This window comes from Zea mays, chromosome 1 (assembly GCF_902167145.1).
Source record: "Zea mays cultivar B73 chromosome 1, Zm-B73-REFERENCE-NAM-5.0, whole genome shotgun sequence".
NCBI lineage: Eukaryota > Viridiplantae > Streptophyta > Magnoliopsida > Poales > Poaceae > Zea > Zea mays.
The window spans coordinates 247596318-247612666 of NC_050096.1; the positions used below are offsets into that span (position 1 = coordinate 247596318).

The 16349-nt window shown below is 41.5% G+C and overlaps 1 protein-coding gene across 6 annotated transcripts; it reads left to right on the top strand.

Moving 5' to 3' along the window:
• Positions 1 to 524: 524 nt before the first annotated feature.
• LOC100279626 (uncharacterized) lies at positions 525 to 14043 on the top strand. 6 transcript variants are annotated; one of them, XM_035966192.1, is made up of 14 exons: positions 573 to 716; positions 810 to 1154; positions 1980 to 2095; positions 2971 to 3730; positions 4457 to 4543; positions 4627 to 4710; positions 4781 to 4867; positions 4961 to 5047; positions 5286 to 5339; positions 5417 to 5508; positions 5600 to 5714; positions 5792 to 5939; positions 6070 to 6223; positions 13635 to 14043. In XM_035966192.1, exons 4-13 carry the CDS (start codon positions 3020 to 3022, stop codon positions 6213 to 6215), a joined length of 1611 nt encoding a protein of 536 aa, XP_035822085.1. In that variant the 5' UTR covers positions 573 to 716; positions 810 to 1154; positions 1980 to 2095; positions 2971 to 3019; the 3' UTR covers positions 6216 to 6223; positions 13635 to 14043. The 6 variants fall into 6 exon arrangements, with proteins under 6 accessions (XP_008672791.1, XP_020405647.1, XP_035822085.1 ...); XM_035966194.1 differs by having other exon boundaries at positions 13643 to 14043; XM_008674569.4 differs by lacking the exon at positions 1980 to 2095 and having other exon boundaries at positions 525 to 716.
• Positions 14044 to 16349: the final 2306 nt, after the last annotated feature.

Below are 16349 nucleotides of genomic sequence, written 5' to 3' on the forward strand. Positions count from 1 at the left end.
TTTTGGATGGAAGGAGTGTTTTTAAAGAACATACAAATTTTTAATAAGACAAGTGATTGAAGTTTTTTTAAAAGGAACCACGTCAAATGAAAAAAATGAAGGAAGTACAATCGAAAATCTTTCGATAAACCAAATATGTCTATTTTTAATAGTTCCTTAGCAAAGATACTTGGGTTTGAAGTTTAATAGTTAAATTTAGATTTTTTTCTTCATAATTTTTTTTCTATTTGTATGTTTAACCCTAAAAAATGGAGCTAGTATATTTTATATATTTATGTTTATGTTATGGACGGAAGAGATAAAAAAGAGAGCTATATAATGATTAGGGGTAATTTAGTTCATTTATATGTGGTTTATTCAATAAAAAATATAAAATATATAGATAAATTATTGTTTACTGAATTAATTTGGTAAAACGGGTGCTGTACGTATTGTTTAAAAACGAATGCTATTTCACCGTTTAAAACTAGCGTTGTTTTGTAAATTTCCACTTTACAGCGCCACACAAGAAAACCGAAAATTGCAAGGGGCACCAACCAAAAAACTTTTTCAACTTTAAACTCCAAAATAGTCCAAGCGCGAGGCGAGCACACGGACAGAGGATAGAGAAAACAGAGTGCGACGCCGACGAAGAGAGAGACAGAGAGCAAAACCCAAACCCTAACAATCATTTGCAGCCCCCGGCGTCTCGAGAACCTCCAAGGAACCATCCACAGGCGAGGCCTCGCTCCGTGCCCGGATCTCCCATTTCCGCCCGGCCGGCGCGGCGGGATCCTGATACTGGTGCTGTCTGCTGGGGTTTCGTGTAGGAGAAGGCGCGAGCGCGGGTGTTTGGATCGGGGGAGGCAACGCTGGCGGCTCGCGGCGGCAGCAGGTGATGGCGGATCCGCCTAGCGGTGGGGGATCTAGGGCTTGTGTCTGCAGGGAGAGACAGGTCGAGGAGGCAGAGGCGGGTCTGGGGCTCGGGAGAAGAGAACAGGGGAGGAAGGAGGGAGGATGCTGAGCGTGGTTCGGGTACACCTGCCGTCGGAGATCCCGATCGTGGGCTGCGAGATCACGCCGTACGTGCTACTGCGGCGGCCCGACGGTGCAGTCTCCACCAACGATGTCCCCGAAACCGCGCCCGCTGATGGCCAGTTCATGCGGTACAGATGGTAAGTAGCTACTTTTGGTTGTATTTTTTCAATCTTCGGTTCGTAAGACATTGCATTTCGTCATTTCGGATTGCTCAGTTATTGTTTGCTTGCTTGTGCTAGTGAATTATGACCAATTTTAGGGTTTCTTAGCAGATACTTAGATGTTCGAGCAGTTGCTAAACTCACGATGAGAATGTACATTTAATCATTTATTCAACCAATTTGTTCATGTTATAATTATGAATGTGTGATCACAGCTCTTGACCATACACAAGCTCTTTTAGTGTTTTGGTAAAGGACGCAAGTCTAAAATATTCTGCTGCTTGCGGTTTAAATAGGTTATGTAGGCAGATTTTGAGGTTGGAACATAATTGGGCACAGAACTGACTGATACCTGTTTTCAAGGTCAGATCCAATTCCAATGGCTTAGGCTCCCACATGAGGGTTGTGGGGAAGGGATAAAACGAGGCAAGTCTCTCCCCCCCCCACCCACCCACCCCCAAAAATGTGGAAAGGCTCCTTCAATGAGACAACTCACTGCACCAGATTTGCCCTTCTGATACCTGTTTTCAAATGACACCATAATTCACCAGATGTTTCAGATGGGTAGCTGGGAATGGAGACAACTAGAGCTAATATGCGTCATGAACAATTCCACAAGTCATCTGATTTAAGGTCTATTTGAATGTCGGAAGCTGAAAATGTGTGGTTAGAAGTTAGGACCATAGACATCTACATGAGTCGTCATGGGAATTCTGTTTTGCACTATTCACCTTGTAAAACGTTTTCCTTCTAAAACCGGCACATCTCTAAATACTGTCTAACTGGTTTGATGTCATCCAGAAAAAAGGACCCAATAGTGGAAGCAATTTGTTCCCTTTGCCAGAAGAGTTGGTGTGAATTGAGTTATACATTTTCGCTACTCAAGCACAAGCTTAAGGCCCCTATGATTCTATAGGGTAGGTTGTTTCTTGAAGCAAACACTCCGTTAACTTGACTAGTTGAACCTCAATGTGGCAGTGCTGAGTCTGAACTATAATCTTAACCTGTTTCTAACGTGGAGCTTGGTTCTGCAGCAAACATTTTAATTATTTTAACCCGCAATCTCACTTATTTGATTAATATACATTCTGGGATTTTGGTTCCACTATACTTGGGAAAATCTCATGCATAAATGATTCTTTTTGTACTCCACCCATTTCAAAGAAATCTGTCCAACCTCATGAACATAGAACCTTTTGTCTTAGGCAAATTGAGAAATATATTAATAATAGAAAACTACAATTTTTTTACAACAAATATTCAAGTAACCAAATCATTTTCAAGTTTTTTGTACCGATTCATATCAGTGTGTTTGCACAGTACTTTTAATATGATACCAATTTTGTAATAATTGATAAAGGCAAACCATGCTTACATACACTTTCCTGAATAAAACATGCCTTATAACAATGAATGGATGAAGTGCCTTCTTGTGTCCTTAAGTACTCAGTGAGCAAACATACCTTTATGATACCGATATTCATCTAAAAGTGCAATCATATTACATGTATAAATTAACTGTGCAATAAATACTAAATAACCACTTATTACTGCCATTTCGAGATGTTTTTCCCCGTACATAGATCTTGATTACATTGTTGTTGGCACACAAGCATTGTGGAGGATCAATAAGACTACAACACTTCTGTGATTCAGTTCCAAACTATAGAATCCAGCTTATTGGTTATCAACTTATTATGTATATTTGGATAAAAGGGGGGCATTTTAAAGTTTTTTTTTGTATGTCTAGTTGTGGTTATGTTCATTATTTCATTTGGTTTCTTTCTTGAAGGTATCGCATACAGAGCGACCGGAAAGTCCCTATCTGCAGTGTGCATCCAATGGAACAAGCAACTATTCAGTGCCTCGGTTGTCTCAAGTCAAAAATACCTGTTGCTAAGAGCTACCACTGTTCAGCCAAATGCTTCTCTGATGCATGGCAGCACCACAAAGTTTTGCATGAACGAGCTAGTAGTGCTCTAAATGAAAATGGGGCTGAAGAAGAGGAGTTATTTGGCAGATTTGGCAGTGGTGGTTCTGGGGTTCTAAGTACTGCTGGATCTGGTTCTTTGTCAAATTTTGGACAAAGCCCTGGTGTTAATAATGGACCTGTGCCTTTCTATCCCTCAGGTACCGATAAAAATTCTGGAGAAACTTGGTTTGAAGTTGGACGCTCACGAACATATACACCAACTGCTGATGATATTGGACATGCACTAAAGTTTGAGTGCGTAGCTGTGGATTCAGAAAAAAAGTCTCCAATTGGACCCTCAACCTCAATCATGACATCACGTGTAATTCCCGCGCCAACTCCTACCCCTCGCCGCCTTATCCAAGTGAATGGGGATGTTTTAGGTCACTTGGATTTAGACAGCCAAATTTCGTCCTTAGGGACATTCACTGTGTTATCCTACAATATTCTTGCTGATGCATATGCTACAACTGATGCATATAGCTACTGCCCAACATGGGCACTTACCTGGAATTATAGAAGACAAAATTTGCTGCGTGAAATTATTGGTTATCATGCTGATATCATCTGTCTACAGGAGGTATCATATTCGAATCTAACCTCCAATTTATTTTTGTTGGCAATTCTTTTCTCTATTTCTTGATGGATACATTTTGCTGTGTAAATTAGGGAAGTCTAGAAATATGCAATCCAATGGATGTCAGAGTGGCAGCACTATATAACTGTCAATGTTGTTTTAGATATCTTGGTTGTTTAATTTCAGTTTGGTTATGACTAATGATATTTGCTAGCTATTTCAGCTAGCATTATATTCCATGCTTGTACATTACCAAGTTGTTTCTGAAATCTGCTCGCATTTATGCTGTGCTCTTCGCAATGTTGGTCTCTTAGTTTTTTTTGCATGGAGCATAATGCAAAGAAATGCTAAACCTAACACGTACTTTCTCTATTCAAAAAAGTTTTGCTTTAGCTTTATCCTAAGCCAAACTTGTCTAACTTTGAGCCTTTGACCAAGTTTATAGAAAAATATTAACATCTACAGTATTTAAATAAATGCACTACAGCACTACTGAAATATATTTAATGGTGTATCTAATGAATCTAGTTTGTTGTTGTAGATGTTTGTGCATTTTTCTATAAACTTGCTCAAAACTAGAGAACTAAGAGAAGTTTGAATCAGGACAAAGCTAAAATGACTTGCAATTTGGAACTCTGGGAGTAATTGGTGGAGTATTTTGTTAAGCTAAATTCAATAATCTATAGTGTCCATGTTCATCAAAACAAGATCTAAATCCTCCTTTTTTAGGTACAAGTAAACCATTTCGAAGATTTTTTTTCACCTGAGCTTGACAAACATGGATATCAGGCGCTTTACAAGAAAAGGACAACAGAGGTAACTTTGAGTTGCTTTTACTTGGCTAATATGATTTGGTATCTTTTGCTGTCCTATTTGATACTGCTCCTTTGTTGTCACAGGTGTATTCTGGAAATCCTATGGCCATAGATGGATGTGCTACTTTTTTTCGTAGAGACAAGTTTTCACATGTTAAAAAATACGAGGTACAGTTACTTCTGAGTTTGTAGTTTTGGCTGGTTTGCACCTATCTAATTCTTGCACTTGCTTGTGTAGGTTGAGTTCAATAAGGCTGCACAGTCTTTAACAGATGCTATTATTCCTGCTGCCCAGAAAAGAGTGGCTTTAAGTCGATTGATTAAAGTGAGAAAAACAATGAAAGATTATATTATTATGTCCTTCATCAGTTCTATTTATGAATTTTAACAATGTCCCTTTTTTCCATTTCTTTTGAAGGACAACATTGCACTAATTGCGGTTTTAGAAGCCAAATTTGGTAATCATGGAGCTGAAAATCCTGGTAAAAGACAGCTCCTTTGTGTGGTACGTGAATAAAATCTTCTTTCTTTTGGTGTGTACAGAAATCTTGTAAGATGTGTAACATCATCCTCATGTTAAAAATTGATGTTTACTATTTTTCTTTAGGCATGCTTTTATCATTTATTGCTCTTTTTCTTCATCATTAATGCTTTTCCCTCACTCTTATTGGCACACTAATATAATTTTGTTGTCACAAGGGTCTCTAGCCTCATTGTTTTTTCTAAACAACTTCAATTTGCAGGCAAATACACATATAAATGTCCATCAAGACCTAAAAGATGTGAAGCTATGGGAGGTCCGTATGACTACATTCGCTAGTGGTCTCTGTTATCTCATTTTTTCCAGGATAACAATAACTATGTTTTTTCACAGGTTCATACCCTCCTAAAAGGATTGGAGAAGATAGCTGTCAGTGCAGACATTCCTATGTTGGTCTGTGGAGATTTCAACTCAACCCCTGGGAGGTGCATCTGCATTTGAAAATCATGGCAATATTTAACAGGTTTTATTTTTTCTTGAACAATGGTTGTCTAAGCACACAATTGTACATTTCAGTTCTCCACATGCGCTTCTGGCAATGGGCAAAGTTGATCAGCATCATCCAGATCTGGCAATAGACCCCCTTGGAATTTTACGCCCTCCAAGCAAGTTGAATCACCAGCTTCCTTTGGTCAGTTAATCTGCCATGCTTTTGATACTATTTTTTCTTGTAGTCATGTTCTGATCAATGGTGTTGCTTGCACATAGGTCAGTGCATACTCTGCATTTGCAAGAATGGTAGGTGTTGGCTATGATTTGGAGCATCAGCGGAGGACAGACCCTGCAACAAATGAACCACTCTTCACAAATTGCACAAGAGATTTTACTGGAACTATTGATTACATATTTTACACAGGTTGGTGCATGGAGACTCACCCACGCACACAGTAGACTTTAATTCTATGTTTGCAGCTTCTGTATATTCATTTTCCTCTAATAAGATTGTGCTTATTCTTTTGATGATGGCGATGTTTGTTCTCTTTCAGCGGACTCATTGACAGTGGATTCATTATTGGAACTTTTGGATGAAGAAAGCTTAAGAAAAGACACAGCTCTCCCATCCCCTGAATGGTCATCAGATCACATAGCACTCTTAGCTGAGTTCCGGTGCAAGCCAAGAATCAGACGTTGACACATTAGGTATGTTACAAAGGAAATCAGTGTTGTCATATTGCTTCTATTGCAACTGAATGTTGTTTTTTTGTTGACATGAATGATGTTGGATTGTGTTAGAGTAAATAGGAATAGTACCACATTGTCTACCCCATGTAGGGGTGACAATGGGCTCTAAATTTTACACTATAAGATTTAAGGATTGGATCAGATTAGGATTGGGCCTTATTTCTATTCATTTTTGAACTAAAATTTATAGTGTCCTACCATTTTGTGAAGAAGCATTTGGATCGCGATCCATTACCACCCCTAACCCCATGTGGTAGACCTATGTACTCTATATAATCAGCCCATGGGGCCTAATGCAATACAACGAATATTCCACTAAGTTTATTCTCCTACATGGTATCATGCATTCATCCCATGTTTAGATCCAACCCTAGCCACTGACAGCTTCTGTGTCACACCCCTAGGTGGAGGATCGATCTTTGCCAGGGGTAGTGCCACCGTTTAGGCACTCGAATCCTACTGATCTGGTTGCTATCTTCGCCATCGTTGTACAGTAGATCAAGTCTCCCTCTTCTTGCCTCGTCCCTGTGGTGGCGACAAATTTGGTCATGAATTGTCCCAACGTCGCCATGGTGGCGGTTGGGCTAGGTCACGCCCGAACCATGCGCTTTGGCGCCCTCCACCGTTGTCGACGTGCCCCATCGACTACCCAAGTCGTCTCTGCACCGCCGCAACCTCAAGCGCTGCAGGTATCCATCTCATTTCCGTAGGGAGCCTGCCATCAGACCATGTCGTGTGCGTTGTCGGAGGACACCTTTTGTTGGGCTCCCCATCGCCGTTTGCCACCACCAGTTAGGATTTGTTGCTACTTGTATCTTTTTTGTTTGCCCCACTCATTGATCAGGATTGGGTCATGATAGAAATATAACTTGTGTATTATGAGGGCTCTAGATCCAAATATATAGAAGTACAAGAGATTACAAATATATGAAGGTAAATACAAATCTGGAAATGAATCTACAAATATAGACATATATCGCTAACACCCCCTCAAAATAAAGGTGGATCAAGAACAATGAGTTTGGAGAGATAAAATCGATGCTGAGCCTGGGTTTGTGCCTTGGTGAAGAAATCTACCAGCTGCAGCTATGACGACACATACCGAAGAGAAACAACACCATCCTGTATTTGTGCTTATGTATAATGAGCGTCAACACCAATATGCTTGGTAAGCTCATGTTTTACCGGATCACGAGCAATACTAATAGCACTTGTACTGTCTGACAAAAGAGGAGTCGACATACAAATAGAGACACCAAAATCCTTAAGCAACCAAGTAACCTCTGCAGTCATAAGAGCCATAGCACGTAGCTCAGCCTCTGCACTCGAACGAGAAACTGCTACCTATTTCTTAGTCTTCCAAGCAATAAGGGACCACCAAAAAAACCCAATAGGCAGAAAGAGAACTATGATCAGAGAAATCACTAGCCCAAGTAGCATCACAATATGCCTGGAGCTGTAAAGAGTTGGATCGTGGAAAGAACAAACGTCAAGAGATAGTTCCACGAAGATAACGTAGAACCCTGAGCAAGTGACTATAGTGAAGTTGAGTGGGGCAGAAACAAATTAACTGAGAATATGTACAGAGTGAGAGATATCAGGACGAGTAACACCAAGGTAAACAAGACTCCCAACAATGTGACGATAACGAGTAGGATCCTCAAGAGGTTCACCATCCGTGGCACGAAGATGAACATTGAGTTCCATAGGAGTGTCAACTGTCCGCTGATCGGTAAGAGAGGCCTGATCAAGAAGATCCAGAATTTACTTCTCTTGAGACAGATAAAAACGTTAAGATGAAGAGGAAAACTCTATCCCATGAAAATAAAGAAGATGACCAAGATCAGACATGAGAAACTGCTCTTTAAGACGTGCCTTTATGACAACAAATATACTCATGATCATCTCCTGTGATGATCATATCATCAACATAAAGGAGAAGAGTCGGACCACGAGATGAAATATGCACAAAAAGCGCATGGATCATGAGCGCTGGCAGAAAACTCAGCCGCAGTGACCATAGCCGCAAAGCGCTGAAACCAAGCTCGTGGAGCTTGCTTGAGACCATAAAGAGAGCGGCGAAGACGACAAACCATACCCTCAAGAACAGAATACCTAGGCGGCGACTGCATGTAGACCTCTTCATGCAGCTCACATAAGAAAGGCATTCTTGACATCAAGCTAAGAGATGGACCACTCACGAACAGAGGCCACAACAAGAAGAGTGCGAACAATCGTCATGTGAGCAACCGAAGCAAAAGTCTCATCATAATCGCGACCATGTTCCTGCTGGAAGCCACGAGCAACCAATTGAGCCTTATAACGCTCAAGAGAACCATCCGAGCGGGTCTTAACCTTATAAACCCACTTACACGTGATAGGACGAACACGTGGTGGACAAGGTACGAGTTCCCATGTGCCAGTGCGCTCTAGAGCAGCGATCTCCTTAGCCATTGCATGCTGCCATTCTTGATGAAGAACGTCATCACGATAAGAAGCCGACTCAAGAAGAGCAGAAGTCACAAAAGCTGATGGAGAATAACGACTAGTAGGCTGACGAATACGGTGACTACGTCTAAGGGACAACTCTGGTGTAGAAGCGACAAGGAAAAATGGCTCAGCGGATGAGGACAAGTCAACAAGAATAGATGATTCACAAGGAGATGATGACATATAGAGAAGATGAAGCAGCAGGAGATGGCACATCATAAGGGATAGTGGTGTGGCGAGTGTAAACCTGTGTCACTGGAGGCTTTAAGGAATAATCAGGAAGCAAAGAAGACTCCAAAGAAGACAGAACAAGATTGTGACGGATTTGAAGCCGGTATAGTAGTAGGGGTAGAAAGAAAAAACAGAAAGGAGATGGGGTCAACTAATGACATAGAAGAAGCATCAGACGAGGGACAAGGATAGGAAGGACGAGCCTCATCAAAAATCACATCCCGAGAAGTCCTCATCCGACGAGCAACCGGATCCCGACAACGATACCCCTTATGCTCAACACTGTACCCAAGAAAAACAGAGTCAACAGACTGAGCCGTCAGTTTGGTTTGCTCACGTGGTGAAAGCAACACGTAGCACACAACCAAAAAGACGAAGACTAGAATAGTTAGGCGTCTTACACAATGACACTCAAAAGGAATCCCACCCTGAAGAGCGGAAGAAGGGTGAATGTTAATCAAATAATTTGCTCTAGAAACAGCCTCAACCCAAAAATGAGGGGGAACAGAGGAAGCGAACATAAGATCACGAGAAGTCTCAAGAAGATGACGATGCTTGCCCTCAGCAACACCATTCTGAGCATTAAGGTCGGGACAAGAAAACTGAGCAAGAGTACCTTGCACAAAAAGAAATTGGCGAAGAGCATCATAAAGGTATTCTCCTATATAATTAGCACGAAAAACACGAATAGAAGTGTCAAATTGAGTGCGAACCATAGAAGAGAACCCCTGATAGATAGCTAAAACCTCACTACGATGTTTCATAAAGTATATCCATGTTTGGCGAGTAAAATCATCTATAAAAATGATGAAGTATTTATGACCTCCTTTGGAAACAAAAGGACCAGAACCCCATACATCTGAATGAACAAGATAAAAAAGGACGATGGGACACCGACTCACTAGAATTATAAGGAAGTTGAACTTGCTTGCTTAGGCGACAACCCTAGCGGATGAGTAGGATGACGGCGGCCAGGTAACTAACCCTAAAACTTGGCTTTGATACCATGATAGAAATACGACTTGTGTATTATGAGGGCTCTAGACCCAAATATATAGAAGTACAGGAGATTACAAATATGGGAAGGTAAATACAAACCTGGACATGAATCTACAAATATAGACATATATCGCTAACAAGTCACACGACCCGTTGACCTCGTGCATACCTACTTCGGCATTGTCTACATGGACATCTTTGAGTGTGTGGTCTGGCTGGACATGAGATGCCGATAGGATGCCTTCCCTCGTTTCTCGATCATTCTGTCCGCATGTCTATATCGTTGGTTCGTCGTCCACAGATCAGGACGCCTCCGTGGACTTCTATCGTGACTCCACCTTGCGCATACTTGGTCAGTATGACCGATTGTCTGCGATTCACCCGACACTTGTGATGTCTAGCATCAAGTACTCCACACATCTCTTAGCAATAGGGTTGCTATTTTGTCAGCCTCGGTGGGATGCTGCACTTTTGCCCATGTACCCGCTTCATTGTTGCATCTACATTGCCATGCCTTGTGCATCGACGACTATGCTGCACAAACTTTGTTGCAACATCCATTTGCACAAGGTCTTCACCAAGTTGTTCTAGTTCTCCATTGTTGACATCGAGCACTACAACTGTCATCATACCTTGTCTTTGGACCGCTGCTATTGGGCATCTTTTAGTATCTAGTTGGCCAGAGGGGGTGAATAGCCAATAACATATTTCTAAAAACACAATTTGGCTAGAGTAAGGTGGTTACTATAAAACTTGATCCTAACTAGCTTCTACTTTGCACTAGATCTGTCACAAAAGTAAGTCCCGTGATCAATTCTAGTAGCTTGGTAAGTCTATAACACAAACAAACAAGCTACACTTAGCAAGGAAGAGCTACAACTAGCAAAGCTCCTACATATGAGTAACTAATCTAATTACAACTACTAAGCTAGCTACTCAAACAACTTAACACACTAACTCATAAAGCTAAGAATGTAAATACAAATGTGATAGCGAGCAGATCAAACGAGGCAAGAGAGGTGACATAATATTTATCCTTGAAGTTCGGTTTCTTAATGACAACCTACATCATCGTGGTGAGTCACAATTTGATAGTTCGTGTGCTGCCTGACCTCAGATGCCAAGCCCACAATACGGGCGCCGCAAGATCCACTCAAGAGGGCACTCTAAGACCAAGTAGCCAATATTCCATTAGAGATGTTCTTCGCGAATCTCTCGCTTGATGTACTCAATAGGCCCTCACAATCGATAGATCACAGTCGGTGATTGTTGGTCACATGCTAAGATTTATGTGAAGAACCATAACAGGGCAACACAATTAAAGAAATGTGACTCCTCCCAGTACGACAGGGGAAAGAAAAGACAACATTACCCTTGTAGAAGCTATAGTTCACATGTATAGAATTTGTGGGCATGTTTGTAATTTCATCCGAAGTTGTACCCCACCACTATAAATAGAGGAACAGTGCCATGCACAAGGGACGACTGGGAGAGTGGAGGACTCGGATTTCTCTGCCTTCAAAGGTGTATTTCTCTGCCTTCGTGCTCTCCCTTGTAAAGCCAAAGGTATAATTATAATCATTCGTAATAAAGCAGAGACGAAGTCAAGTGTAATGTTCAAAACAAATTGTTATGTCATACTCACGTGTCCAAACACTTTCAACTTTTGTTTATCTTTCAGACCTTCCTTTGATTAATCTCTATAAAGGGATTAATTAAAGGCAGAATCAACTCATTTGTGTTGCCTTGTTTCTGGTTTCTCTCAGGAATCAAAGAGCAAGTGACCAACAATGACAAATAACTATTTCTTTGTCGTGAATTCATCTGGGAGGTGGGCGCCGATGTTGGTCACCTGCTAAGATTCCTATGAAGAACCATAATATGGCAACACAATTAAAGAAACATGACTCTCTTCCTTCTATCCGCTTTTTAAGAGGAGATAGATTAAAGGAAGAAGGTCATAATTGGACATGAATATGAAATATAACAAGGAACAAACACATGAGGATGTACAAATTGAGTATCATTAGCTTCATCCTTTTTATTATCCTTTTCTGGGTTGCAAATGATTACAAGGACACCTTCGTAATGTTTGAAGGTGATTCAAAGACGTGTACTCTTTATAGCTTCGGATGCTGAGTGATTCGAGGGCGAGCGTGTCCAGGAACGATAGAAAAGTTGTCGTTATGCATGGGCACTATGCCTCTATTTATAGGGACAACACCATGTACAACTTTGTATGAAATTACATTCATATCCCCAGATTCTATACATATGATTTACAGAGACTGATGGAGCTGTTGTCTTTTCCTCGTGGGAACATGTTGCACACGTCGATTGAGTTTCCCTTCGTCCCCTCAGATGTATGCTTCGGCTTTGGAGCATTCCATCGTGCTTCGTTCAAGCTATGACATCGAAGCTTGTTACCTTCTCATACCCATGGATGCTTTAGGACGAAGATCACTTTATTATTCCTGAAACAAACTAAAAATTGACTAAGATTTTATTATTTTAAGGGCCTTCGATACAGGCAGACCACCGTCATTGATAATCATCAAGGGTGCTCAATGATCCCATAGCTCCTAGCCGGTTAGTTGTTGGCAATCACCAAGGGAACCACCAGCCAATACGTCCAACTAGTGCCACTAGATGCAAGAACGATGATGCAAGTGCATTAAGGGCTTTCCAAGCTCACCCAATTGATGAATCAAAGGATAAGTTTAAGATCTCAAGAGGTTTGCACGACTCTTGGGGGGGTCCAAGAGAGTGGTCATGGCCAACCCACTCAGAAAATCCAACCATTATCTCTTGAGCAAACACTGCGCGAGGGCATCAGACATGTCCGGTGCCACTCCTACCTCCAACGGTTAAAAACTATAAAAACTAGACGTTGTCGTGTGTCACATGTATAATGCTCACACTAGACACGACACCAAACATGTTTGGTGCTTGCTAGATATGAAAGACCGATTTACATGCTCTTGAAATCCCTGTCCGGTATGGCGTCTGTCGGTGTGGTGTCCCGTGAGTGTCCTCGCTCTCGGGTTGCCTGTTTGCCCAAAATAGCGCCCGTGCGGTGCGGCATTGGACACGTTCGATGGACCAACTTGAAGTTCGACTAGATTGATGTTGTAGTCGTCCGGTGCACACTGGACTGCAAGGTTTTGGCTAAAAACTGTAGTGTGTGTGAGAACAAGCGACATATCCAGTGCACCACTAGGCACGTCTGATGTATGCAAAACAGTTGCACCGAGAGCACTCCCTCTTCTCCTTGCATGCGTACTGAATCTCAAATGTTTCGCCAAACATGTTAGAGCAGAGCTATTATTTTTGAAGTGTTCTCCAAAATGTTTTCGCTTGCTCTCCGATGTTTGTCACTAGGCCTACATGCATATGCATATAGATCCAACACCTAGTTACACTAGATGACCGAATGCTCTAATAGAGCTCTCCTTTTTAGTAGTATGCCCATCTGGCCTAAATCCGATCACACTCTACTGTGTCTTGACCGGTAAAATAAAATATCCTAGTCCTAGTTATACCTTTTCCTTGAGCCTTTGTATTTTGTTTCTTTCTATTTGAAGTTGAGCACTTGATCAACACTTGTTCTGGTGACAAAATAACACTGAAATCATCACAATTTGTGAAGCTCTCCAGGTCTTGTAGAAAAGGTCATTGTCATCATCCTTGGTGGTGGAACACCGTTCCATGTGGGAACTTGAGGCAGGGCGGGAACGCGGGCTCTCGGGGAAGCAAACAACCAAGCAGCCTCAGGAAGGGGAAGAGGCTTGTAACATTTGATTTTTACCCTCCTACATTTGAGCTCATGATACTTAAGATGCCCCTGTGTACCATTACTTTCTATAGAAGAAAAATACTTGAGAGAAATATTTGAAGGGTTATAAGGCCCGTTTTTCTTTTTTGTTCACTGCGGTCGCGTTCGATTCCTTTTGGCTGTGTCCATGCTCGCTGCCTACAATACGCAGCCACGCAGGAGTCCTCGACTTCTGTAAATTCTGTACCAATGTAATACCAGTTCCAGTTTTTGTTTTCCACAATGTTGCTGGCGCTGGCTCAGGCACTCATTGCTGTTAGATGTGGTGCCTTTTTGTTCTATACTTGACTGGAATGTGGCCGTATGGTTGTTGGCTCCGTGACCTGTTACGAGTTGGTCCGAGCCAGTCCTCTGGCCAAGAGCCGATGCTCCTTGGTTTCTTCGACCAAACTGGCACCAAGCACGTTGGCGATTAACGCAAAGTTCAGATGTTGGACGTGCTGGTAACCTCTAAGGGGCTGCTTTGGGAGTAAGAATACTGCAGAGAGGATTAGAGGGGCTAAAATTCACTTGCTATTTAATTTTGAATAGCAAGGAGATTTTAGCACCTCCAATCTCTTTCGATGTTCTCTTCTCTAACAAGTGTTAAGATAATGGTTGGTTTTAGAGCTAGTTAGGATAGAACGGCTCCATCCTAAAATTTTGTGGAGCTAAATGGTTCATCATTTGATTTTTTTTAGAATCACTCTGTTTTATATAGAATCAATTCAAACAACGTGCAAAGCTTCTATACGGTCAGTGCCAGGGCTCAACGGTTCGACAACATGCAAAGCTTCTATACCCGGCTGCATTGAACAGCGCTGCAGCTGAGTAATTTTCGCTGTTATCTACCAGCTGCTTGTTTTCTAGCACGTCAAAAGTCAAACACCTGGAACGTCAGAAAATTGCCAGACGCTTGACCGCATGCAAGTCTCTGCCACTGGCAACGTAACCATCGGCGCCGCCGGCTCTTTAGTTAATAGTTACACACAGGGGCAAGTTTTGCTTCCCCCTTCTTTGCAGGAGTTCTATAAATACGTGGTCCAACTCCAACTTGTACCAACCAGTGAGAAAAATCTCAAAAAAAGAAAAGAAAAAAAAAGGACGGCCTCAAGAGTGGCAAAGCAAAGGAGGCGCCTTGTCACTCGGCGGGATTGTATTGCCTATTTGCCTTTGTCCGTTCCTCCTATCGATATCGGAAGAAATTAAATAACTATTTGGTTCTTCTGGTAACATAATAACTAGCTTAAACACTGTTTATATCTCATGGTTTAAAATTTAGTCACTAAATTTTGGGTCGTTTTTAACTCTTGAAGCTCCAAACAGGAGATGAAGTGTTGTCAAAATTTAGTCAAACTTATACAAACTTAAACTTAGATCACTAAACTTTATACTAGAGAATCCCAAAAAAAAGCCTTGTCATTGTGACAATCTATAACACCCTAATCTAGCAAATGCAAACAAACCTATTCGAATTATTAAATTTCAGTAGAAAGGAAAAATATTTATGTTTTCAAATAAGGAAAACCTGGGTATATATAATCTAAAGAATTTCTTGAATAGATAAAATTTAATCAAGTGTTTGATGTATTCATGTTGAAGCATATATTTTGTTTGATATGAAATTCAAATCCAATTTTGGATTTAATTGTGTGAGAATGATCCTATTTTATAAAACAATAATGAGTGATTGAAATATTATTCTTGGAGTATACATTTTTTTATATGTTGTTAACTTTTGTTTGAAATTATTTGCAAGAAACTCATTTTATCAATTGATCTCTTTTTGTAAAGTCCATTTTTGTCTAATTATTGGAATTATCCTAAAATAATTTAAGTATTTACATAATAGATATTTTTTTTAGTTTTAAAATTTTATTAGAATTTATTGATATTTCTGAAATATTTAAATATATATGTACATGCAGATATATATATATATATATATAAAGAAAATAAAAAAAAACAAAACGCACGCTTATGGTCACGGCTAGAAAACACAACCCAATCAGCCACGTACAGCCTCCTCTCTCTTTTTGTTTAATTTTCATGTGGACCCCTCCTATCATTTCTCTATGGCTGGTGGGCCCCACAACCACATCTCTTTTTCATCTGCTTTATGCACGCACGAATCGCAGTCGCCGTTTCCTGGTGAGCACTGAGCAACCGCGTCGCCAGAAGCCGAAGCGTCGCGCCCAGGCAACCGCCAGCAGCCCTGTGCCCTCTGCGCACCGCGCCCAGGCGTGACCCCGCCGCCAACCCGACGTCCCGCCGAGCAGCGCCCGCCCCGCACCGCGCGCGCTGTCCCGCGCCAGGTCGACCGCGGCCGAGCCCCAACCCGCGCCGCGACAACGCCGACGCTCCGGCTGGACCCAAAACCGAAGCTGCCGTTCCTCTTTCCTCCTCATTTCCTCTCCCTCGTTAAAGCTCCATTGATAGCCATCAATGGAATTCATGGCCGCCGTTTCTTCTTCCTTTCCGGCACCCTCTCATCTCCCCTCTCCTCCTCTATAAATTGGACAACTGCGCTACGGAACTCTCCCTCCCACA